This window comes from Hydra vulgaris, chromosome 09, assembly GCF_038396675.1.
Source record: "Hydra vulgaris chromosome 09, alternate assembly HydraT2T_AEP".
NCBI lineage: Eukaryota > Metazoa > Cnidaria > Hydrozoa > Anthoathecata > Hydridae > Hydra > Hydra vulgaris.
This window is the reverse complement of record NC_088928.1, coordinates 35,284,053-35,308,386: the sequence shown is the minus strand read 5'-3', so window position 1 is coordinate 35,308,386 and position 24,334 is coordinate 35,284,053. Positions and strand designations below refer to the sequence as shown.

Here is a 24,334-nt window from a genome sequence, read left to right as displayed (position 1 = left end):
CTCAGTTCGTTCTAATGTAGGTTCATGCTTAAGCAAATTTCTGTAACAAGTTTGCAGTTAAAGTTTACATTTAAGCAGCTTCCCTAAAAATTGTTTGAAATTTGCATTATAAAAAGCTTTTTAATCGTGCTTGCACAATATTATGAAAAAAGAACGCTATATCAAAATTTTAATTTGCAGCAGTTTAAATTCCTACAGAAAGTTTAAATTTCAACAAACTTTAAATTCCAATTCAGGGATGACGACACGGGTTTAAAAGTAAAGGGGTACAAACTTCAATTATTTAAAAAAGTCCTCTATATTTAAAAATTTCTCAAATAAATAAAATAAATAAATAAGGTACTTTAGCAAAAAAATGCTTCTTCCCCGGTGTCGTCGGCTTTGCAATTTGTAGAAAGTTTAGATTTAATTTCTAATTTAAATTTAATTTATAATTTCATATCGAGGGCCAAAAGTATGGAATACCTTTTAAAAAGGATTCAAGGGGATTAAGTTCATTTAAGTTTACAACAAAAAAAGAAATTTTTAATACTTGAGGTTTTTGGTTACATTTACTCTGAATAATTGTTGCTAAATCTGTTCTTATATTATTTTGACTTTTTGTTTGTTGCTTAATATTATTAGCGCACTATTCATTTTATTACGGCATTTTATTGAAAATTTATTAGGTATATTTCAACAAACTACGATACTTTTTTAAAATTTTGTTAATGTATGAAAAGATTGCGATGACGTAGGGCCATCCTTATCTTCTTTGAGCCCCTCTCTGTTTTAATCATTTTTTTAATTATATATTATGATGTTGTAAAAGTTTTATTTTATGTTAAAACGCAGAAAGAAAAAAAAAGTAGTAATAATAATATTAAGTTATATATAATTTATAATTTTTTCTGGGCTCGATCGTGACGTATTGAAAGTGTAAGTAAAAACCACGTCAAACTGTTTATTTTAAAATTGCGCGAAGCTATTAAAGTGTATTCAGTACTTATAAATGTTCGTGTTTTTTTTACTTAAAGGAAGCTTGCGATTGAAAAAATTATTTTTCGTTGCTAAAAATACAACCCTTACACTTCTTTCATTTTTTTAATTTTCAATAAGAAAAAGTGATCAGAAATTGCACTAACCTAACATTGTAGTGTCACATGGAACTGAGTATTACATAACTTTGTACGATCATCGTTTTTTCAAAATTAGTAACAAAAGAGAAATCTTTTTTTAGGTTAAATTTACTAATAATGTTTAAAAGTTGTTGCAGGTGCAATTTTGTGAAAATAATTAATAGTAATTACTTATTACATGGACCAAATATATATTATTCCACTGTAGAGATAGCTTCTGAGAACAATAATAGTTCAATAGATAAACCAAAACCTGACATTAAGGCAAGAGTGAGAGCTAAGAAAAAACCGACTACAGATGTCATCTCTCAAAAGGTAATTTTGATTTGCATGCATATACAATTTTTAGACTTGGTAAAAAAATTGTTCTAATAAAACGAAACTTTTTTATAATTACTCTGACTACACAAAACAATCCATAAAAAATACAAAAGTATTGCATTTTAGAAATATAAAAAAAAGGTAATTGCATACTTATTTCTTATACAGGGGTACCTCATACTTATGAGGTATCTCTATATAACTATTACTTATTTACCAAGCAATATACAATGTTTAAACAACGTCAACAAATAAAAGTTTGTATGTTGTAATTGAAATTAGCCTAATAAATTTGCGTTTGTGTGAGAATAGTTTTGTGTCTTTGCAAATATAATATGTTTTTTATTATAAATAATAAAAGGAATATGTTGTTACAGCTATCAGACAAGTCAAAAGAGAGGGCAGTTCCTTCAAGCAGAGTTTCACGTATGCTTAACTATGGAGGTAAAATATTAATTTTAAATTATTTGATTCAGAGGATATTTTTTATTAAAAATGTTTTCCTTTTAGTATTTTAACTAATTTTAACTAGAACCTTTAATTTTTTTATTCAATTGTTTGACATGAAAAAGTTACAGAGTTGTCTACAAAGAAATTCAAATGACTTGACTTTGTATTAAAGAAATAAAAAAGTTATTAGATAGCTACTATAAACATTAAGTTCGTCAATAATTTGGTGCTCAAAATTTCTCTCGGCTTTTGGCACCTGCTGTTTTCAAAGCACTTTTATTTTTTAAAGTTTAAAAAATAAAAGTGCCGGAATGGTCGAATAATATATATATATATATATATATATATATATATATATATATATATATATATATATATATATATATATATATATATATATATATAAACGATAATTTTCATTTACTTGACTAGATTACTCGACTAGATTATTTATTTACTAGTCGAGAAGGAAACATCGTAATAGCAGAGCTAATCAAGATGAGTTCCCTTCGTACCGAAGTACTACTCATACGCTGAGTAAGCGGGGCCGGGATTTCAACCTGCAATCCTGCTGCTACCGTCAATAATCAATCCGAACTTTTAGCAGCGCTTTAACCAACTGAGCTATTCCGGCTCACTCTCTATATATATAATATAAAGGAAAAGTCAAATTTTTATATAAATTTAATTAAAGAAAAAACAAAAATTCATAATTCTAATATATGTAGTATACTTTAATCTTAAAATCTAAACTTAATAATATTTACAATATTACCCATAATATGCTGGGTGATTCATTATTTTTTTTAAATTTTTTTACTCTGCTATCTTCAGCTGATCGATGAGCCTTTAGCCAAGTCTTTACATATTCTTCTGGTTTAAACAGTTTAAGTGGAGATACTTTCAAAAGTAATAAATTAGAAACATTTGTAATGAGAAGTTTATTTCTTGTGTTGCTTAATATTTGATTTATGGCACTGAATCCTCTTTCACATTCAGCTGAACTGCATAGAAGGATTTTTAAACACAACAACAAATCTTCCAAGTCAGCCGGTACTTTTTGGTTACCAATTTCTATATAATCCCTGAATGCATTTAAACATGTTGAATATTCCAAATGAAACCTTTCACATCAAGTCACAATTTCCGGTCTCCCAAAATTGGCAGAGTCAATATTAGTCGGCCATTCTTTCAGTTCTAAGATTCGTAGTTTGGTAAAAATACTTGGTTTCAGTTCTTTGTGATCAGTAATTAACCTTCTCATATTAATCATGAGACTCATTAGAAATTGATTCCTATTGATAATTGGCACTTTTTATTATTAATAATTATAGGTATAGAATCAAAAGTCATTGTTTCACATGCCTTTAGAACGGTAGTTAGACAAATCAGATTGCTCTCTAGAATTTTTGAAGATAGGGATAACAGATGACGCTTTCCAGCAGGTTGAAAAACAAGACTCTGATAAGTACTTGTTAAATAGTTTTGAAAGTATAGACGACAGCTCCGGAGAAAACTTCAGGATTTTTTAATAAATCTAAGAACCAAATTGAATGATTTATTAATTTGTCAGCGTAAAGAATCTTTAATAGTATTAATAATAAGGGCAAATTTGTTGTTCCACCTCTCTTGTATGGTTCAGACTTTGTCACCTCACCTAAAGACAAAGCTAAATTGTTTGCCAAGAACTTTTCATCAATACATCTCTTGATTCCCCTAGTTACTTTCTACCTGATGTAGCCGCCAAACAGGTTGCTTCTATTGCTTGACATTCGTATCACTCTGTATCTAAAGTGATTACCTTAGTCTTCTTCCTATCATAAACAAGGTTTTTGAATCTTTAATTAACAGACACCTAATTTCTCATCTTAAATCTAATAACTTACTTTCTGATCACCAATTTGGATTTCGATCTTCTTGTTCTACAGCTGATTTGCTTACAGTAATAATTGATAAGTTTTATCATACATTAGATAAAGGTGGAGAGGTTAAGGCCATCGCTCTTGACATTTCTAAAGCTTTTGATAAAGTTTGGCATGCTGGTCTTCTACATAAGCTTTCTTCTTACGGTGTATCTGGCAACGTCTTTAAGATTATTGAATCCTTCCTTTCCAATCGTAGTATAAAAGTTGTCCTCGATGGACAGCACTCTTCTTCATATTCTGTAACTTCAGGGGTTCCTCAAGGTTCAGTCCTTGGCCCTATACTCTTTTTAATATGCATTAATGATCTTCCGGAAATTCTCACATCTTAGGTGACATTGTTCGATGATGATTTATTCTTGTCATGATAAGAAGCCAACACTCTCTGATTGGAGGGGGCATTTGAGCTTGAAAAGGATCTCACTTCTGCTCCAGCATGGGGCTCAAAGTGGTTGGCGAACTTTAATTCAGATATAACTCACTTTTTCAGTCAATCGTTATCGCAATAATTTATATCTTCCTATATTTATGAACGGTAATGTACTCAATCTACCCTTCATATTCTAGGATTAACTCTTCCAATATTTCTTGGAAACCATATATCAAATCCATTATCAAAATTAGCATCTGCTAAGATTGCATCTTTATCGAGCTCAACACTTTCTTACTCCGGATTTTTTTCTCTATCTCTATAAATCCTTCCTTGTATGAAATACTGTTGCCATATCTGGGGCGGATCTTATAATGATGCCCTCTGCTCTTTTAGACAAGGTGCAAAAATGCATTGTAAACATAGTTGGACCTGCTCTTGCAACTAACCTCCAACCATTATCACATCATAGTAATGTTGCTTCTCTTTCTCTTTTCTACAAATACTATAATGGGCACTGCTCTAAAGAGCTAGTGTCTCTTGTGTCATCTACTAAAATTCATTCTCGTGTTACTCGTCATTCAATCAAGTCTCATCCTTTTTTTGTGACTGTTTCTAAGTGCTCCAAAAACTCTTATTTGTCAAGTTTTTTTCCTCGAACATCAGTTCTTTGGAATTCACTTCCTTCATCTTGCTTTCCTGATTCATATAATTTGCAATCTTTTAAGTTGTCTGTCAATCGTTATCTTGCTCTACAATCTTCATACTTTCTCCTCCAGTAACTTCCAACTCTAATTAGTGGTTGATTGCAGCCTTGTTGGAAGTGAAGATGTTTAAAAAAGCAATAGTAGCGCTTCTTTTTGGAAGTGCTTCAGACAGTATGGATATTTCTTCAAGCGTATCATGCTTTAATGCTAAATTTATTAAAAATTGTTTACTACTCACTTTTTTCAATAAGCATACATACTTTTTGGACGATCCCTAATACTGAATTGAAGTGCCATTTGGCAAAAATGGACTTTTAGAACAAAGGCTTAAAACATGGTCTAATCAAAGTTTAATACCTTTAAAACATTATTTTAAGGCTGTTTCAACATAAGGCAATGTCTTGAGGCATATTATATTTCATTTAATACTAATTTTATCAATAGTTTTATAATGAACTACAAATCAATCTATTACTTATTTGATTTTATAAATTGTTGAAAATAATTTACTTTTTTAATTATTTTATATAAAATGTCAACATGTTTAGGATTTGAATATGATTTTTTTTAAAATTATTTTTAAGGATTGGTTGCTGGTTTGGGGCTTGGTGCTCTTAGTGAGTCATTAAGGAAACAAATAGGACTGAGTGCTGGTAATTTTCTTTCTTATATATAAAAGTAGTTCAGAGCGATGGATGTAATCTAAAAATGTTTAATATTAAAATCACATTTATTATATTCAAAAAGAAAGTAATAACAATACAATATTGTATAGTATTAACCTCTAGTTATTTAATAACTAAATTGACCTCTTTTTTCCTCAAGTCTCTGTATTAATGTTTGTTTCAAAACTTCCAAATTATCCAGAGTTTAAACATAAGCAAAGTTTTTTTTGTTATAAAACATAAGTTTGTTATAAATCTATTATTGTATAATAAAAGATGTTTTGACAAAACTGTATAATGGTTTGGGTGGAAATATATTTTTCCCTTTTTAATTTTATTAAATTTTAATTTGATACTGATTATACATTATATGAAAATTATACAATACAGGCCTTTTGAAGAAGCGGGAGCGATCGCTCAACGCATGTAAAACGCACCTTCCGGGCACGACAATAAGGCCTCGCTAGTTTTCGAGAGTAAAAAATTGTGCTCGTCTGAAGAACTTGGAAGGGAGAAAATTATGAGTTGATTTTGTAGAAAATACTTTTAGTAAGATTTTTTTATTGAAGTCAAAATATGTTTAAACAGTAGAGTTTGCAATTGTTGTTGTTAAATAAAGAAGTTATGTTTATAAATATTTTATATATATCTAGCTTATAATGTTTATCAAACTAAAACTTCACTTAACACTTTGATTTCAAACAGGTTTGATCACATTCTATTAATTAATGACTATTATATTTAAAATTCAATAACATCAGAACGTTGGAATATCAAATATTTTTGTCGATTATAAGTTAATAAACTAAATATTTTTACTGGTATCTTCAAATCAGTTAAACTTATTTTAAAGTCTATTTATTAAAAAGTTAAAGCTAAATGCAACTTAAAATTAAAAGAAGAAAGTTTCAATAAGCAATATTACTGTATAGTAAATATATTTGTTATATAACTTTGAATTGTAACTTTTCGAAACATGCTCACAAACAACAAAGGAAAAAATGTTACGTCACCAGTTTCACAAAAGCATTTCTTAAAATATATGCCAGTATATAAATTATTTATATACTATATTTGCATAAATATATATATTCTTATACTAATATATTATATTAGTATAAGTCTATTATATATTTATTAAGTATATAATCAAGTATATAAAATATAATTCACTTAATGGCGCATTCAGTTTGAATTAGAAAGCAGTTTTCTATTTTGTACAAAAAATGAATGAAAAGTTATGAAGTTATTACTGCTTACAGATAGAATGGAATGTTTACTATTTTCAAAACATGTTCGTCCGAGTGAGAATAGAAAAATTAAATTAAAAAATTAAAACTTGATTGAATTTTGAAAAATCAAAAGTTTTATTTCACAAGATTTTATAAAAATGTAAGATTCTTTTGTTTTATTCTTTTTAATTTTTCACACATCTTTTGTAAATAAAAGAAATATTCTTAATGTTTTTAATATTTTTTATTTTTAACTACTATTTATTTTAAATTAAATTAAAAATGTTTCTGTTGTTTAAAATGTATACATTTGTAGTTTAGAGCGCTCGCTTCATAAGCGAGGGGTTCCGAGTTCAATCCCCACCACGTTCCTGGTAATACCACGTTCAACTAGTTTCTCTGAGCAATGGCCTTGTTTGTCAAGGTTCGTGTTTCGGAGTTATAGAGTTGAGAGAGGGTTAAAACCACCTTTAAGTAGCCTCCTCGCCTGTAGTGGCCTTCTCGGCCTTGGGGAGGTGAATTTAAAAAAGGAAAAATGTCTGCAATCAAGCATGTTAATTTAACTGAGCGACCCCTCCCATACTTGCTTATGTAGTTTATAGATGGTCCCATGGCAACCAATTTCTAACTCTGAATATCGCTATCAAAGACTTGGTGCCGAACACGCATAATCGCGCCCGTTGATAGTGTATTTCAGTATTTTTAGTGCAAAATATTGCACTTGGCAATTTTATCCATTTCATCCACTGCAATATATATGTGAATTTATTTTATTTTCAATTATATATACAAAATAAGCTAATTCGTATTAGAATATTACTTTAAATAAATGTCTTATGATAAAATAACTTTGAAATTACAATAAAGTTTAAATAAAACAAAATTTTATAAAATATAAAGCAATTTAATAAGATGCTCACAAAATGTAAAGTTAAAAATGACAATAATGTTATAAATTTTTCAAGCTAAATAATTTTGCATAAAAAAGAAAAAATTTGTATAAGTATATAAATCATATTTACACTCAGGATATAAAAATTGATCAATAAAAATGAATGCTAGAAATACTTGTAGACATAAATAACAATTTTAAAACTTAAAAATAGAGGAGATTTTCAGCTTTTTGAAATCTGTCAATTATTTGAGATAAAATGTATTTTTTAATTTATTTTCTGTCCCAAAGTTCCTGAGTTTTTTATTTGCTACTCTTTTACAACCCTAAACTCCGAAACATGTCTCATGTAAAAGTAATTCTGTAAAAGTCTCACAACATTTTTCTCATCTTGTTAAACAAGGTGAGAAACATGTTTTAAGACTTTTACAGAATTGATCGGATTTCAAACAAATAAAGAGGAAAAAACTTCAAGCTAGCTATTTTGAAACCTACAGATCCTAGAGAATAGGATTAACTTCTAAGCATTTTTTTTATTTTAATATGGATTTTTTTATTAAGGTAGTATATTGGTGTCAGTAAGATAATTGTAGTTTTGGTAATAAATTTTTGGGAATGCACTATCTTCAATTGATTTGAGTAGGATTATTTTTGTTTTTATTCAACCCTTTTTTAACCCTGACAAATGAAACGTGTAGTTAAACAAATAAGTATTACATTTTTATCTTGCATTTTAAAGTGAAAATTTTTAGGTGATGATATGCTTTATGTGGATATTATGTCTTTTTGTTTGGTGATGAAATGTTCATCAATGCTTATTGCTAATGCACAACTCAATAATCAATCTCATAACAGCATCAAGTCAGACCCAGGTTGATTGGAACCCCTTCTTAATTTGTAAAATATTGCAAAGACATGTAGACATCTCTCCTACTACTTAAAGTTTATATTTAATTACTCTGAAAAAGTACATCCATTAATACAGTGTTCAGCATTTCCACTCAATCAGCAATCAAGCTGCAAACACTTAAACTACTAGCTGTCATAAAAACCATTGATAGATTCATTTGCTGTCAAAACAGATGCATCCCATATGCTGTTGAAAGAGATTATCAGGTTTAGTAAGTGAGTGAGGTTAAAATTTGACCAGGGCGGATGCTGGGTTTAATATAAAATGGGGTCGGGTTTGTAACCAGGGCCGCATAAACATTGATACACCCTAAAATATATTTTTTAAATTCAAAATTTGGCCTTATTGCCATATGTGAACAAAATATAAGATTTTAAATTTTTAATGTTTCATGATTTTCACATGTTATAAAGCATTTCTAAAATTGATAAAGTTATAATGGCGGTTTGTATGATCCTATATTAATGCTACATTTCTGATTATTTTTGGCATTTTGGCAAAACAATGTTTTTTTGAATAGAAATATCACCATTTGCCCAGTAAAGGGTTAACTAAAGCTTGTTTCATACCATATGTAATGTATTCTCTCCAATTTTTCTTACTTCTACCGTTTTCTTCTGAAGCTCTTATCTCTTTACATCCTGATACCCAAACCACTTTAATCTTATAACAAATGTTATTTGATACAATGTCTGATCATCATCTTCTTTTTTGGCAAGTGCTATACCATATAAATACTAAAGTTTTTACAAATATGTAAACATATTGTATGCCAGCATTTAAATAAATAGCAAACATATATGTTTATATCCATATATATACATATTATGTATGCATAAATCTTACTTAACCTCCTGGATCCAAGCAGGTATAGAAACTTTTAGGTTTTAAATCAAGCCTCATTCTACTCCACATTTTTCAGCTATTGATGCTAAAGTTGATTTTCAATTTTATTCCTCTATGCTTGCGGTTCAGACAGATTTCCATCATAGCCTTACAAAAGTATCCTCTGGAATTCTCTTCAATTGTCGCTAAACTATTATTAAGTGCTAAATAAGTTGTTCCAATATTTAAAAACTCTAGAAAACACTCCTCTCCAACTATACTCTGATTAGTCTTCTCTCTAGTATTAGTTTCTTCATATAAGAGTTTCAAGATTATCAAATCATTTCTTTCTAACTGCAGTATTTAAATCATTCTCGAAGGCCTACACTCTTCCAGTAACTTTAGGACTAATACAAGGTTCTATCTTTGCTCCTGTATTGTTTCCTATATGCAATAATAATCTGTTTGACAATCTTACATCTGGCAACAACTGGTGATTTATTTGGTGACAACTCAACTTTTTACTCTTGTCTTGATAAAGAGACACTAGCTGTTTTGAGAAGCGCCCATCATAGTATTTATAGGAAAGAGAAATAGAAGCAATATTACAACGATGTGACAAGGTTTGAAGGTTGGCTGCAAGAGCACTTCCAACTATGGTTACAATGCGTTTTTGCACCTTGTCTAAAAGAGAAAGGTATCATTCCAAGATCTGCTTTATATATGGCAATATCCGGAGTATTCCATACCAGGGCAAATTTGAGATTTATAGAGATAAAAATAGAATAGAAGAGTAAAAAAGTGGTAAGCACAATAAATAGATGCAACATTAGCAGATACTAATTTTGCAATGGATTTGGTATATGGTTTCCAATAAAGATGGCAATTAAGAGTTAATCCTAGAAGACAAAGGATAGATTACTCATCAAGTACACTACCAGTCATAAATATAGGAAGATCTAGGTTGTTGCAATAACGGTTAGCTAAAAAAACTGAGTTTTATCTGAGTAAAAGTTCACCAGCCACTTAGAGCCCCATGCTGTTGCAGAAGTGAGATCCTTTTCAAGCACAAATGCCCCCTCCAAGCAATCAGAGAGTGTTGGCTTCTTATCAAGAATAACTTGTAGGATCATCAGCGAACAATGCAACCTTAGATGCAAGAATTTCTGGGAGATCATATAAATGTAGTTGGACCTGCTTTATCTGCCAAGTTTGAGCCACTCTCCCATCATTGTAAAGTTGCATCTTTTTCTTTTTTCAATAAGTATTATCATAGTCGCTGCTCAATAGAGCTATTATCTCTAGTTCGTTCAACCAAACTCATTCTTGCTTGGTTAGTCATTCAATAAATTTTCATCCTTTTACTGTATCTGTACCTCCATGCTTTAAAATTTTTTGCTTATTTAGTTTGTTACTGGCACATCAACAAAATCTCAAAACTCTTACCTATCTTCATGTTTTCCTGACTCATACGCTGAAAAAAAAATGCTAAACTTAAGCTAAACTTAAGCTAGGAAAAAAATTTAAAATTTACATTTAAATTTTTAATTTTTATTTCTAATTTATCATAAAAAATATGCCTACTAAAAAAAATTTTAATATAAAATTTGGTTTACACAAAATGCATTTATTTTAAACAAACATTATAATTAATTTTTCATTTTATTTAAACCCTTCGCAAAAAATAAAATCTATATAAAAGATCAACAATTAAAAGTTATTCATAATCTAACATTATTTTTATTGCATTTAATTTGTTAAAACATCAAAACAGCCGCGGTTGAATTTGAAAGAAAAAAAGTATAAGCGTGGTCAGTTACAGCGTGCTACGCCATATATATATGTGTGTGTGTGTGTATATATATATATATATATATATATATATATATATATATATATATATATATATATATATATATATATACACACACCTATATATATGGATTCTTCCTGATGAATCTACTGATGGTGAAACAGAGTGTAGAAGAAATTAAATAAGTGTTTTTACTAATTTATATACATATATATATATATGTATACACATATATATATACATATATATATATATATATATATATATATATATATATATATATATATATATATATATATATATATATATATATAGCATTACACTATATCTGCAATTTAAACTTTAAATTATAACTTAAGCTGTAAATTATAACAGTAACTTATGATATTTTAAAGCCTGTCAACGAAAATATTATAAGATAACATTTAAATATGAGAAATATCATGTTGAAAAAATAACAATTACTAACTAATGTACAAAAGATACAATTTTATACTAACGCAACCCCCCTTACCACTGAGCAGCAAAGGGATGGAGTTAGGTGGGGGTGCCAGTATTTAGTAAATAGTAAATGTATCCATAAATTTATAATATATAAAGTATTATAATTTTCTAGCCCCAGCTATCAACCCCTGCTAGATCTTAAAATTTTTCTGGGGCTTGGTTTGTAAAAAGTCCCATTTTCAGCCAGGACTAGAGCCGGGACTCTTTACTAATTTACACTTAATCTGATTTTTAGTTAGCTGTTACATTAAAACCGAAATAGACATCCAGCAGCTTTTTTCTTAAAATCGCTAAGCAAACTGGAAATACACCAACCTGCTATCAAAAAAGAAGCATATGCTGAAAAAGCCCTTTGAAATTTAAAACATTATTTGACCAGATGCCATTTTACCTTGTGACCAATAAACAGGCTGTTTCGTATATGTTCAAAAAGAAACATGGTAAGTATAATCAAGCAGCTGATTGCTTTCCTTGAGTTCTGCTTTACTGAAATAAAAGATATCAAAAAATGCTCTCTGTCACGCAGGTGTTACAAAGAGGATCCATTTTTTCCGCAGTCCAAATCTACTATATTCCATAGGAGAAATTAAAATTGTTATAAATCAATGTATTGCTTGTGAACTGAAACCTTGTTTCTACAAACCACCTATTGCTCAACATAGATTTTAAAAGGCATCAACATCAATTTTAAAGGCCCACTCCCAACATCAACTAAAATTTTTTATATCTCATTATATTTATTTTTATATCTTATTATTATATATCAGTTATTGACAAATAGTTGCAATTCCTATTTGCTTTTCCCTGCTTTGATATTTATTTTTTGGCATTAAAGTGTTTTAAGAATTGGTTCTTTTTGAATGGACATAAGCATACCTGTTTATGTCCATTCTGACAAGGCAACCTTCTGATATCAAAAGTAGCTACTTTCTTGCATATCTGAGATGTTGCCACAAGCAGAGTGTTGCCTTATAATCCCAAAGAAAATAAACAAATCGAATGCTTTAATGGAATAATCTGGAAATCATTGACATTAGCTCTCAAATCAAAAAAGCCACCAGGTGAAAACTGGGAAATTGTGTTACAGAATGATTTATACTCAATATGCTCTTTACTTTGTACTGCATTAAATGCAACACCACACTAGAGGTTCTTTAATTTTCTACAGAGATCTACAAGTGGACAATCTACCCCAATCTGTAATAAAGGAAAGTATTTGTAAATAAACATATACTATCCAGTAAATATGGTCCCCCATTAGAAAAAGTTGATCTTATAGAAGCAGAACCAGAGTACTCACACCAAATTTCCGAATGGAGGAGAATCTACTGTATCCATTAAAGATTTGATACCATTAGGAGGTAGTAAACCTCCTCATTTAGATACTGAAAATGCTGGCAATAGTATTATTCACACAGAGTATAGCTTACAACTTGACAAACCTTTAATTACAAAAAAAGAAAGTTTGCCTGAACCAAAATCTAACATTGAAACTCAAAGGACAATAATTTTGTTATTTGGAGGAATGTTATGAATCATAACTTGTTATGACTTTATATCTCTCCTGAGAATTGTTATAATTATTTGCATTATTCATTTTTTTCTAATGTATTAATCTAAGTGACAAATTATAGATAAAACTCTAGTAGTTAAGAGGTGTTGTTATTTCAGATTGGCACTCTAACATCATACTGAAATAAGTAGTTGCCGAAGGTTTCAGTACATAGATCAACTGAAGGTTTGGGCTGGAGTAGAAATAACTTTTTTCATTATCCTTTGATTTTTTCTTCTTTTTAAAAAAAAAACTGAATGGACTTAGGTCAGCAAAAAAATTTGGGAAATGCATATATATTAGGGTGTCCCAAAAAACAACATTTTTGAAAAACATATGCTGGCACCCCTTTATGTGATCTATAAGATAAAAAAAACATTAGTTTTAAAAAACTTTTGAATAAAATATGTTTTAAGGGATCCCCCAAGGCTCTTGAACATATAACGAGTTCCTATTATTATTTAAAAAAAAAGTTCTTCAAATATGTTCCTATTATCAAAAAAAAAAAAAATCTTTTTTCAATTACGTTGGGTCTTAAATGAAGCAAAATTATATAAAAATTTCAAAAATGATAATTATACTATTAAAAACATATTTAAAAAAAAAATTGTCAAAAAATGGATAGAAATGCATTTTTTTCTTCTTTATTTAATAAACTTAATTTTTTATGCTGTTAAATCTAAAATATTTATTTTTATATAATATAGTTATCATTTTTAAAATTTTCATAATTTTGCTTCATTTGAGACTCAACATGATACACTTTTAAAGAACTTTTTTTTTTTTTATAATATTTGGAACTCAATGTATGTTCAAGGGCCTTGGGGACCATCAAAGTACTTTTTATTTAAATATTTTTTAAAACCAGTTTTTTTTTTTTTATAAAACCTATCGGTTATTACTGTTAGCAAGTCAGCTGTAGAACAAGAAGAACGAAATCCATATTGATGATCAGAAAGTAAGTTATTAGATTCAAGATAAGAGATTAAGTGTTTGTTAATTACAAACTCAAAAACCACGCTTATGATGAGAAGAAGACTAATGGGACAGTAGTTAGACGAGTCAGATTGCTATAGGGATAACAGATGCCGCTTTCCAGCAGGCTGGAAAACAAGTCTCTGTTAAATAGTTTGAAAGTATAGACGACAGCTCTGGAGCTGTCTGGAGAACACTTCTGCAAGACTATAACAGGTATGTTGTCCGGACCACAAGCAGTAGAAATCACTTTAGATACAGAAGCTGGAGTGACACAAATGTCAAGCAATGGATCAACCTGTTTGTCGGCTATATCAGGTAGAATGCAACTACAGTGAAATCCTGATATCTTGAATCACGGATATCTGGAACTTCCAGTAACTCAAACTACTTTTGAGTTCCTCTTGAACCCTCACTAATACTTTCACATAAAAACAACTCAATAACTCCAACACCCATTAGCTTGAACCATTGCTAAGTTGAACCATTTTATCTGTTTCCATGGCAATATTTTTCCAATAACTAGAACTTTAGAATAAAAACGTAAAAAAAACTGCAATCAAGCCTTTGCATTGTAATGTAAATGATAATAAAAAACATAAAAAAAAACTGCAATGAAGCCCTTGCATTGTAATGTAAATGATAATAAAAAACATACAAAAAAACAGCAATGAAGCCATTGCATTGTAATGTAAATGATAATAAAAAACATAAAAAAAAACTGCAATGAAGCCCTTGCATTGTAATGTAAATGATAATAAAAAACATTTAAAAAACCCCGCAATGAAGCCCTTGCATTGTAATGTAAATGATAATAAAAAACATAAAAAAAAACCCGCAATGAAGCCCTTGCATTGTATGATAAAAATAGTTGGTAGTTTATAGTGTAAGTTATACTAATGTGCATTGCAATATTATAATAAAATTTGTTGTGTTTACATTTTATAATGGCTAATGTTGCTGTAAAGAGAAAAATGAGCACAAAATCAATTAAAGAAAAGTACGCTGCTTTAAGGGAAATTGATGAAGGAGGTGAAAGTCTTAGGTTGCTATGAAATATGGCATTCCAAAAAATACATTGTCAAAATGGATCAAAAATAAAGAAAAAATTTTTGATAAAAATTTTGATAATTCGAATTGTTTTTACTTAACGGCAAAAGTTCATGTAATAGAATATCCTGATAACTCGAACATTGGCTTCTAAAACACTAAAAAATAAATTTTTACTTTATTTTGAGTATGATAACATGTGCCAACTTGCATCGAGTCATGTTCATACAAATTGCGCATTAGTTGCACTTTCTAGCATCATTTGTTAAACGGGCGGGTATGCTTAAAGTAGTTTTTACAATGGTGCAAAATTGATAATTGAAAATAGATAGTTATCTCAAAATCAAAGTAGAAAAGATAGAGTGGAATCTAATATATATATATATATATATATATATATATATATATATATATATATATATATATATATATATATATATATATATATATATATATATATTATATATTATATTATATTATATATATCTGTGTGTATACACTTGTTGATTTAGGTTGGCTCTGTCCAATTTTAGTTTACACATTCTAAGCTTTAAAATGATGATTTAAATCCATACAGTTTTTTCAGAGAAAGAAAAAAAAATTAAAAACATCATTGATTCTGCCCTAAATACTTCTGTTTTGGACAAAGAGAAAATGGTGAGAAATATAATCATAAATTGCTAATATACTTATCCTTAAAATATAGTATTTATTGCTACATGCATAAATTTTTTGAAAATTTTAATTACTAATTTACCACTAATGGTTTGAAAGATTGGAAAAGTTTTTTTATTCAAAAGCTTTGAAAATTCACCTGAGCATTAGGAGGCTTTAATGGCTTATTTGGTTTGAAAAGTAACAATAAATTAGATAATCACTTAGTGGAAGACGCAATAGTACTGAAGCTATTTGCACATTAGTTCAAAAAATTCTTGCATTTAGATGCTCAAACAAATCATCAACAATTGAAAAAATGAAGAACTATATATATATGGATTTATAAGTATTCTTAATGACAAAAACGTAGACACATCAGCAAGAAAAAACCTTTACACATCAAATTCCTTCATTTTAAAAGAATATTTTTTGCCAGACAAAATATTTTTTTTAAATATTAGTGGAGGAATTTCGCACAACAAATTGTGTTTGAAAAGCACAATTTTTTCAAAGATGTCAGCTATAATTTGTGAAAGCCATTTTTTAGAAAATATTAAAATATTTTTTAGATGCACTATTCAAAAATCCATTTTTATGGATTTTTGATTCTTACTTTAATTTGCAATGAAACTTGAAAGATAAAATGTTTAATTCGTCAAGCAATGTCATAGAAATAGTGATGATTCACTGTTAGGTGAAATTGTGCAAATTTATGGTTACATAAAAGTTCTTCCATAAAATCATGAGAATTTTTTAAGAACAAAGAAGATTTGTTTGCTATTTGTGATGCATCTAGTCAAAAATTTAGGGAATGATTAATTAAATTAAAAAAATTTGTTTTTTCCGGATTTTAAATACCATAATGTGAATATCAATATTGATTGTCCATTAAGATGTAATTATTAGGATTTATTATTTTTATATTTTATATTTTATTCCCCATGGTAGAGGGGACACTACAGTCAAGAAGGCTTTTTTTTAATTATTATTATTATGGTTACAACTCTCTATTAACTCTTTTATAATTGTAGTTACAATTGCAGGTTCAAATGCTAACTTGATAAGATATTTTAATTTTTTTTAACTATTTTCAACACAAATAACAATATTTGATGGGCAAAGATTTTCATCTAAAATTATTCATTAGAAGAGTACTTATTGAGGAAATTCTTTGATTGATGAATTTTTATTAAAAAGTGCAGAAAGAAACTTATATAGTAATTTTCCGTTTAAGTTTAAATATTTACTTTAATGTATAGATTTAAATTTAACATATTTTTTCAAAGAAACTACAATAAAAAATAAAAAAATTTCTTTTGTATGAAATTACACAAAAGAGTAATCCTAACCTAGATATTTATAAAAAAAACTCTTAAGCACCCTAAACCCTAAAAGGTAAATTCAACCCTGTATACAACAACTGATTTGTTAGGAATAATAGTGTATATACATTCACTGAGGGTTTTGGCTAGGGAAGGCACCCATATCGCATACTTTAGGATTAAAAACATTTATTATAATTATAAATTTAAAGAAATTAAGTTGAATTTTGTTTTCCTTATACCTTTTTAATGTTTTATTTCAGCCAATACATATTCAGATAGTTCATTTTTGTCTGAAGCTAACATTGAAAGAATTGTATCAACATTGTGCAAAGTTAGAGGTGCAGCTTTAAAGTTCGGACAAATGTTAAGTATACAAGGTACATTTATTTTATAAAATTTTTGGACAGTTAATCATAATAAATCTTTTACAAAATAACTTGCATAAATCTGAGTACATTTGTAGGATGTGTTATCATAGTTATTACAATTTCTGTACTTTCTTAATTATAATAATAATGATATAACTATTATCATACATTTAAATATAAATCTTAATTATTTGAAATCTTTGAAAGTCATTTTCTCATTATACGATTAAATGTATGTAAAGTTCGATAAATAGGGCTGCGTATAAACTTTTTTTGAAAGAATATATATTTTTTTTTATTTTATTATATATTGTTCAATATTTCATCAGGTACAGTAAATTAAAATTGTTACAAAGAAAATTGTTATAATAAAAACAAACTATTAAAAAGATAACATTAAAAATAGCATAACAAAATACAAAAATAGATTTTTAAATGTTGACGTCAAATAATCTAAATAATGGCCCCGAAGCTTTTGTTATCACTACCATCCCAATAAAGAACTTTTTCGCCACTTCCCAACTCTTTACAAACTTTAACTTTGTTTATTTCAAGCAATTCTCAAATTTTTTGAATATGATATTCTGGAACAATTGATGTGATTTTGGAATGGAACCAGTCAAACCTACCTTGGCATGATTTGGAATGTTCAGTAGTACTCAAACTGGCCCATTTTCCTTTCATTTGAACATGTATCCTGTTGAATCAATAATCAACACATCACCATATAGAACATCTGAATACTTCGTTAATATCATTAAGCCAACACTAAATAAAAACAATTTTATATATATATATATATATATATATATATATATATATATATATATATATATATACACACATATATACATATACATACATATATATATATATATATATATATATATATATATATATATATATATATTTCTTTATGTCTTTTTGTGTGTATGTGTGTGTGTATTTATGTATGTATATATATTAGGGATATGACTTTTTAATTTTTTTTCAAATAAAATGTTTCCTGTATCATAAATCGATGAACTTTTACCTAAAATCATGAAAAAAGGCCCAAATAGCTTTCTGCAACAAAAAAAGGTCACCCCCAAAATAAAAATTTGATTTACCATTTTTATACATTCATTTTTGACCGATGTTTTAATCTTAAGCTTAATTCTCAGCTTAATTCTATTTATTTCATTATTTTGTTATGAATTTATAAATATAACGCCACACGTTACCATGGCAACGAAACGGCCGTGTGCCGGCAAATACTTGGAATTGTTATGTGATGACGTCATTGTGTTACCACGGTGATATAGACGACTGTAACAGACTGTAGAAGATTATAGAACTTAGTAGAACATTCTGGAAGCTCTAAATAATTATATAAGCGAGCTGCTGTCAGAGCTCAGTGTTGATAATGTGAATAGTTCTATGAAGTACTCTGCGTGTAACTGAGCTAATAAGGAACTACTGTAGCGAACTAAAGACGCTGTAAGTGTACGAAGTATAAGTAGTTGTAGCATTATCGTTAGGATACGGACTGGATTATCGAACTGTTATCAACATTGACTGGATTATCGAACTATAATTGGATTACTATACAGTTAAAGTATTTTATTAATTAAACGACTTTATTAAACGGATATTTACGCTCAGCTATCCGTAAAGTCGTAACAATATTATATGATGTCTCACAAGAAAAGTCATACCACAGTAACAAAGAACAAGAAGACTTGGACTAAAAATTTGGTGAGATTTCAAGAGTCACACAGAAGAAGAGGAAGCGTGGCTGTAGAAGAACATTCACTCGATGAAAAATCCAGAATACCACTTCAATTGCAGATCGTAGGAAGATACCAGTTTCTCGGAGCATATGTTAAAGGAAGAAAAGAACGAATAGACCAAATTTCTAAGGAAATTACAAAATTGTGGGACAATAAACTGAATTTTCCACGTGTGTCTGATCAAGTGATAAGAGCAAAGCTTATGAAGGTGCTGAAGGTCTATGATGAATGTGTCAAGCGTGGAAAATATGATGTTCTCAATGCATTATTTGACATCACGAAAGTGAATGGCCAGTGGTTATCCTCGGAAGATAAACGTCTATACCACCTACAAAAAGAAAGTAAAGGACAGGTGGGGTACTCAACAGGACAAGTGGCAAGTAAAGAAACCATTCACCCTTCCAAGAGAAGGAAAGTCCAGTCTGGAACAGCAATACCTTCCACATCACAAGTCCTGTCTACCACAGACAGTGGTACTGAATCTGAAAACTGCAAAAGTAAGAGTGAAGATGATGAAGACGACGACGGTGATAAAGACGATGATGAGGACACTCAGAAAAAAACTAGAAAGCACTACAAAAGTAAATTTGCTGTAAGTATGGTTACATCAAGTGGAGTTTCCACAAAGAAAGCTGCTAAAATATGCAATGTATTATCACAACAAGGTATTGATATTCCAACTCCAAGTCAATCAGCAATTTACAAGTCCATATTCAAAGAGGCAGGTAAATTAAAAAAAGAAATGATACAACAACTTAAAATAGAACAGTGGTCCTTACACTTTGACGGCAAACGAATAGATGATAAGGAATATCAGGTAGTTGTACTTCAGAATGAAAGAACTGACGTGAAACTTGATGCACTGCGTTTAAAAGATGGCAAAGCTGAAACTGTTGCTGAAAAAATTGCCAAACTTATTGATGAATACAATTTGTGGAATTCAATTAAGATGATCATTACTAATACAACAAACGTCAATACTGGGAAGAGAAATGGAGTTGTTGTGAAGTTGCAACGTATGTTTAAATTAAAGGGTGTCACAATACCACAATTTATCGGTTGTCAGCATCACGTACTAGACAGGATTCTCCGTCTGGTGATGGACGAAGAACTTGGGGGTGATACCAAATCTCCAAACATTGAATACCCATTTGTGTCTGAACTGTTGAATAAGTATGATGAACTGAAGGATAAGTTTGTGAATGGAACTGTAGAAATTCTTGATAAATCAGGGTGGAGAGACGATATGAAGTTTTTGTACCATTTAACAAGAGTGTTTAGGTTCTATGAAGAACAAAGAAACTTCCCTCTGATTCACTTTCAGAACATTCCTAATATGAGCAATGCCAGATGGAACTCAAGAGCCATTCTCGCCATTCTGGCGTTCATTCTTATGCCTGAAGCGAGAAAGAATTTGGAGAAGGTTTGCAGGTTCATTTCATATGAGTGGGCAGAACATTGGTTTAGTAGTCAAATACAATGACAATGACTTCAAGAATTTATCTGATGTATTGAAGCCTTACAAAAAGGCATTGCAGTCATTCAAAAATCACTGGAAGAAAGAGCCATCCGTCATCGACATACCACGAAGTAATCAGATAGCTGAACGTGCAATCAAGGTGATGCAAGACCTGTATGCTTCCTGCAGAAAGAAAGACAAACTGCAACTTCGATTCATTCTAAGTAATAAGCGCTAGACTCTTTATGAGACGTGAGCATCATGTGACCCATGTACTAAACACAGTAGGCCTATAGACACAGACAGTTATGTATATTGTTGTACTAGACGCTTTGATACTGTTAGTTTTGTAATACTTGTATAATTATATATCACATAATGTTTTTTGTTATATCACAGTACATGTTGCATAAATAAATAAAATAACAACAGGAGTATGACTCTTACAACATCTTCAGCCTTTAATATTCAATTTACTGTACAAAAGTGTACCTATTGAAAATTCGATTTTTTGGTTTTGGGGTGACCTTTTTTCAAAATATGTCAAAATGAAACATCTATTCGTTCTTTTTACATAAAAGTTCATTGAATTACGATACAGGCCTAGTAGGTTGCAAAAAAGTCATATCCCTAATATATATATATATATATATATATATATATATATATATATATATATATATATATATATATATATATATATATATATATATATATATATATATATGGATACTACAATAGATGTAGTGGTGGAGATTAAACTCTCTACTTCTTTATATTTCTCTCTTTATACTTCTCCCTTACAAAGAGTACCCTCTGCCACTACACCATTATGCCATATACAGTTAAATACCAGTAAGTTGAGACCTATTAACTTAAACTTCTTATTTTCTTAACCGAACTTTTTTAGTCACTTGATATTGTTTAATTAATTATTAATAATAAACTTCTTTGTTTAAGCAGTTCCTTGGTTAACTCAAGTTTTAGTTGAACCATTTTTTATTCTCTTTTTGCAAATTTCTTTAGATAAATCAAACTTTTTGTTAAATGATAGTAAAACCTAAATAGCTTGGTTAAAATTTTTGTCATTTAATTCATTATATAATCATCATTGATCATCAAATAACAGCAGTGTACTATTTTCTTTATTTCTTTGTTATATTTTGATCTAAATAGAATAAACCATTATCAGATATAAAACAATGTTGTAATAAAACTGTTACTAAATAGATCCCAATGACAAGTTACCAGACATCAAATGTATTTATGATTTTCTTTGAAGTAAATTTTAATAAATATATTAATAAAAAAACTTAAAAGAATTTTGAATTAATTACATGAGACAATGTTTTTTTTGCATTTAGACAACAATTTTATTCCAAAAGAGGTACAACAATTGTTTGATAGGGTTCGGGCCAATGCTGACTTTATGCCTCAATGGCAAACAGAAGTAAGTATTAATTATGTAACAAATCTGTTTAGATTTTTTTAAACGCATTAATATTGCATTAACTAAAATAAAGTTTTCCATTGACTAGTAAGAGTTTTTACAAAAACTTTTATGCTGTTTTCTTGAGGTTTTACTGTATAATCTATACAAATTTTCATACTCATGAAGAAAATGAAAAATTTTAGCGCAATTAGTCTGATATATATATATATATATATATATATATATATATATATATATATATATATATATATATATATATATATATATATATATATATATATATATAGATTGTTGCATTAGGGAGTACAGAAGGAAAAAAAATGATTCTTATGCCAACAAATACGTCACTTTTAATTACTTTTGACTTTCGTCCAACATTTGCGTGTTGTCAGAAAGTAAAAACCATTAATTTAATTACAAATTAATTTTTTTTTTAAACCGCAAAAACACAAATTTAATTGAACAGAATGTCTTTTAAAACACTCTGAATGTTTTTAATAATATAAACAATGTTTTTATTTTTATTTTTTTTAATAAAATGTTTTTATTTTTATTTTTTTTACTGTAAATCATGCATGGAGTGTTGCTACATCGACTATCTTATAGCCTGACCTGCAAGGGAGTGCTGCTACATCGCCTGAGGGTTTGGTTGGGGCAGGCAGTCTATCAAGTAAAAAAAAAAAAATTCCGGTCTTGCATTTAAACTTTTACTTTTTGTCAACAAAACTTTCTGACAACCAGTTAGGAGTTAGAGACTGGAATTACCGAAAAACGGTTCCTTCGGTAAATTTCGGTTCCTAATTCGATAAGGAACCGATAACTTCGGTTCTTTTCGATTCCTTATTTTAGGCAAGATTCGAAATTTCGGTAAATTTCGATTCCTTATTTTAAGAAAGAATCGAAATTACGGTAAATTTCGATTCCGATTCTGATAAAGAACCAATAACTTCGGTTCTTTTCGATTCCTAATTTTAAGCAATAATCGAAATTACCGTAAATTTTGGTTCCAATTTCAGTTCTTAGCGGGAAATATTGCAAAAAATCGAAAATGCTACAAAGAATCGAAATTGTTACTAAGAATTGAAAAACTTGAATTTTTTTAATTTTTATTTTCAAAAATACAGTTGAAATACAGTTGAAAAATACAGTTATTCTAAATCACTATCAGTGAGATCAGTGACACTGTCCTTGCTGCCCTTGCGACTACTACTAGCACTGCTATAAGCTACGCTAGTAGAACTATCACTAGCTTCAGTATTAAATAAATCTTTAGATGCATCATATATAGGGTTTTTTTTCATTGGTGATTTTTTCATTGGTGATTCAAGTACAAGTTTCCTTTTTTTAGCTCTTTGTAGTAGACTTTGAGACTGTGATTCATTTGGTTTCAAAAAACTTTTCATTTTTGTCTGTTTGGTTGATTGGGTTGGTGTAGATGGAGATGGTTGAGGTTGAGTCTGAGAAAGTGATGGCAGAGGTTGAGTCTGTAAAGTTGATGGTAGAGGTTGATCTTGAGAGGTGGATGGTAGAGGTTGATCTTGAGAGGTGGATGGTAGAGGTGGAGACTGATAGCCTGGTTCACCAGGGCATTTTTTGTCCCAGGACCTTATTTTTGATTTGACTAGTGGAAAGTTTTCTTTTATGAACATTATTTTTTGAAGGGTCTCTGGCTTCATATTGTGTCTTTTATCACTAATAATATTTCCTCCTAATGAAAATAGCCTTTCTGAAGAGCATGAAGTCACTGGTGGACACAAGTACTTCCTTGCCATAGCAGCTAGTAATAGCAGTTCCTTTTGATTGACCTTCCACCATTCCAAAACCTTCACATCCTTAGCTGGCTTTTGCATAGACAAGTACCTCCTAAATTCCATTTAAAAAAAAAAATTGAATTTGAATTTACCGCAAAGAATCGAAAAAATATTTATAAGTATCGGAAATATTTATAAGAATCGAAATTATTATTAATAAAAATGAATATCTACCTTTAGAGG

General features: G+C 29.1%; 1 protein-coding gene across 1 annotated transcript in view; it reads left to right on the top strand.

Annotated features, from left to right (window-relative positions):
* The first annotated feature begins 993 nt into the window (after positions 1-993).
* Positions 994-24,334, top strand: part of LOC100197924 (atypical kinase COQ8B, mitochondrial) — a 36,348-nt gene continuing 13,007 nt past the window's right edge. Inside the window, exons 1-5 of the mRNA XM_065805518.1 lie at positions 994-1,433; positions 1,817-1,883; positions 5,473-5,541; positions 17,549-17,665; positions 22,252-22,337. Coding sequence (XP_065661590.1) covers positions 1,236-1,433; positions 1,817-1,883; positions 5,473-5,541; positions 17,549-17,665; positions 22,252-22,337 — 537 coding nt within the window. The 5' untranslated portion in view covers positions 994-1,235. The remainder of the gene's footprint in view (positions 1,434-1,816; positions 1,884-5,472; positions 5,542-17,548; positions 17,666-22,251; positions 22,338-24,334) is intronic.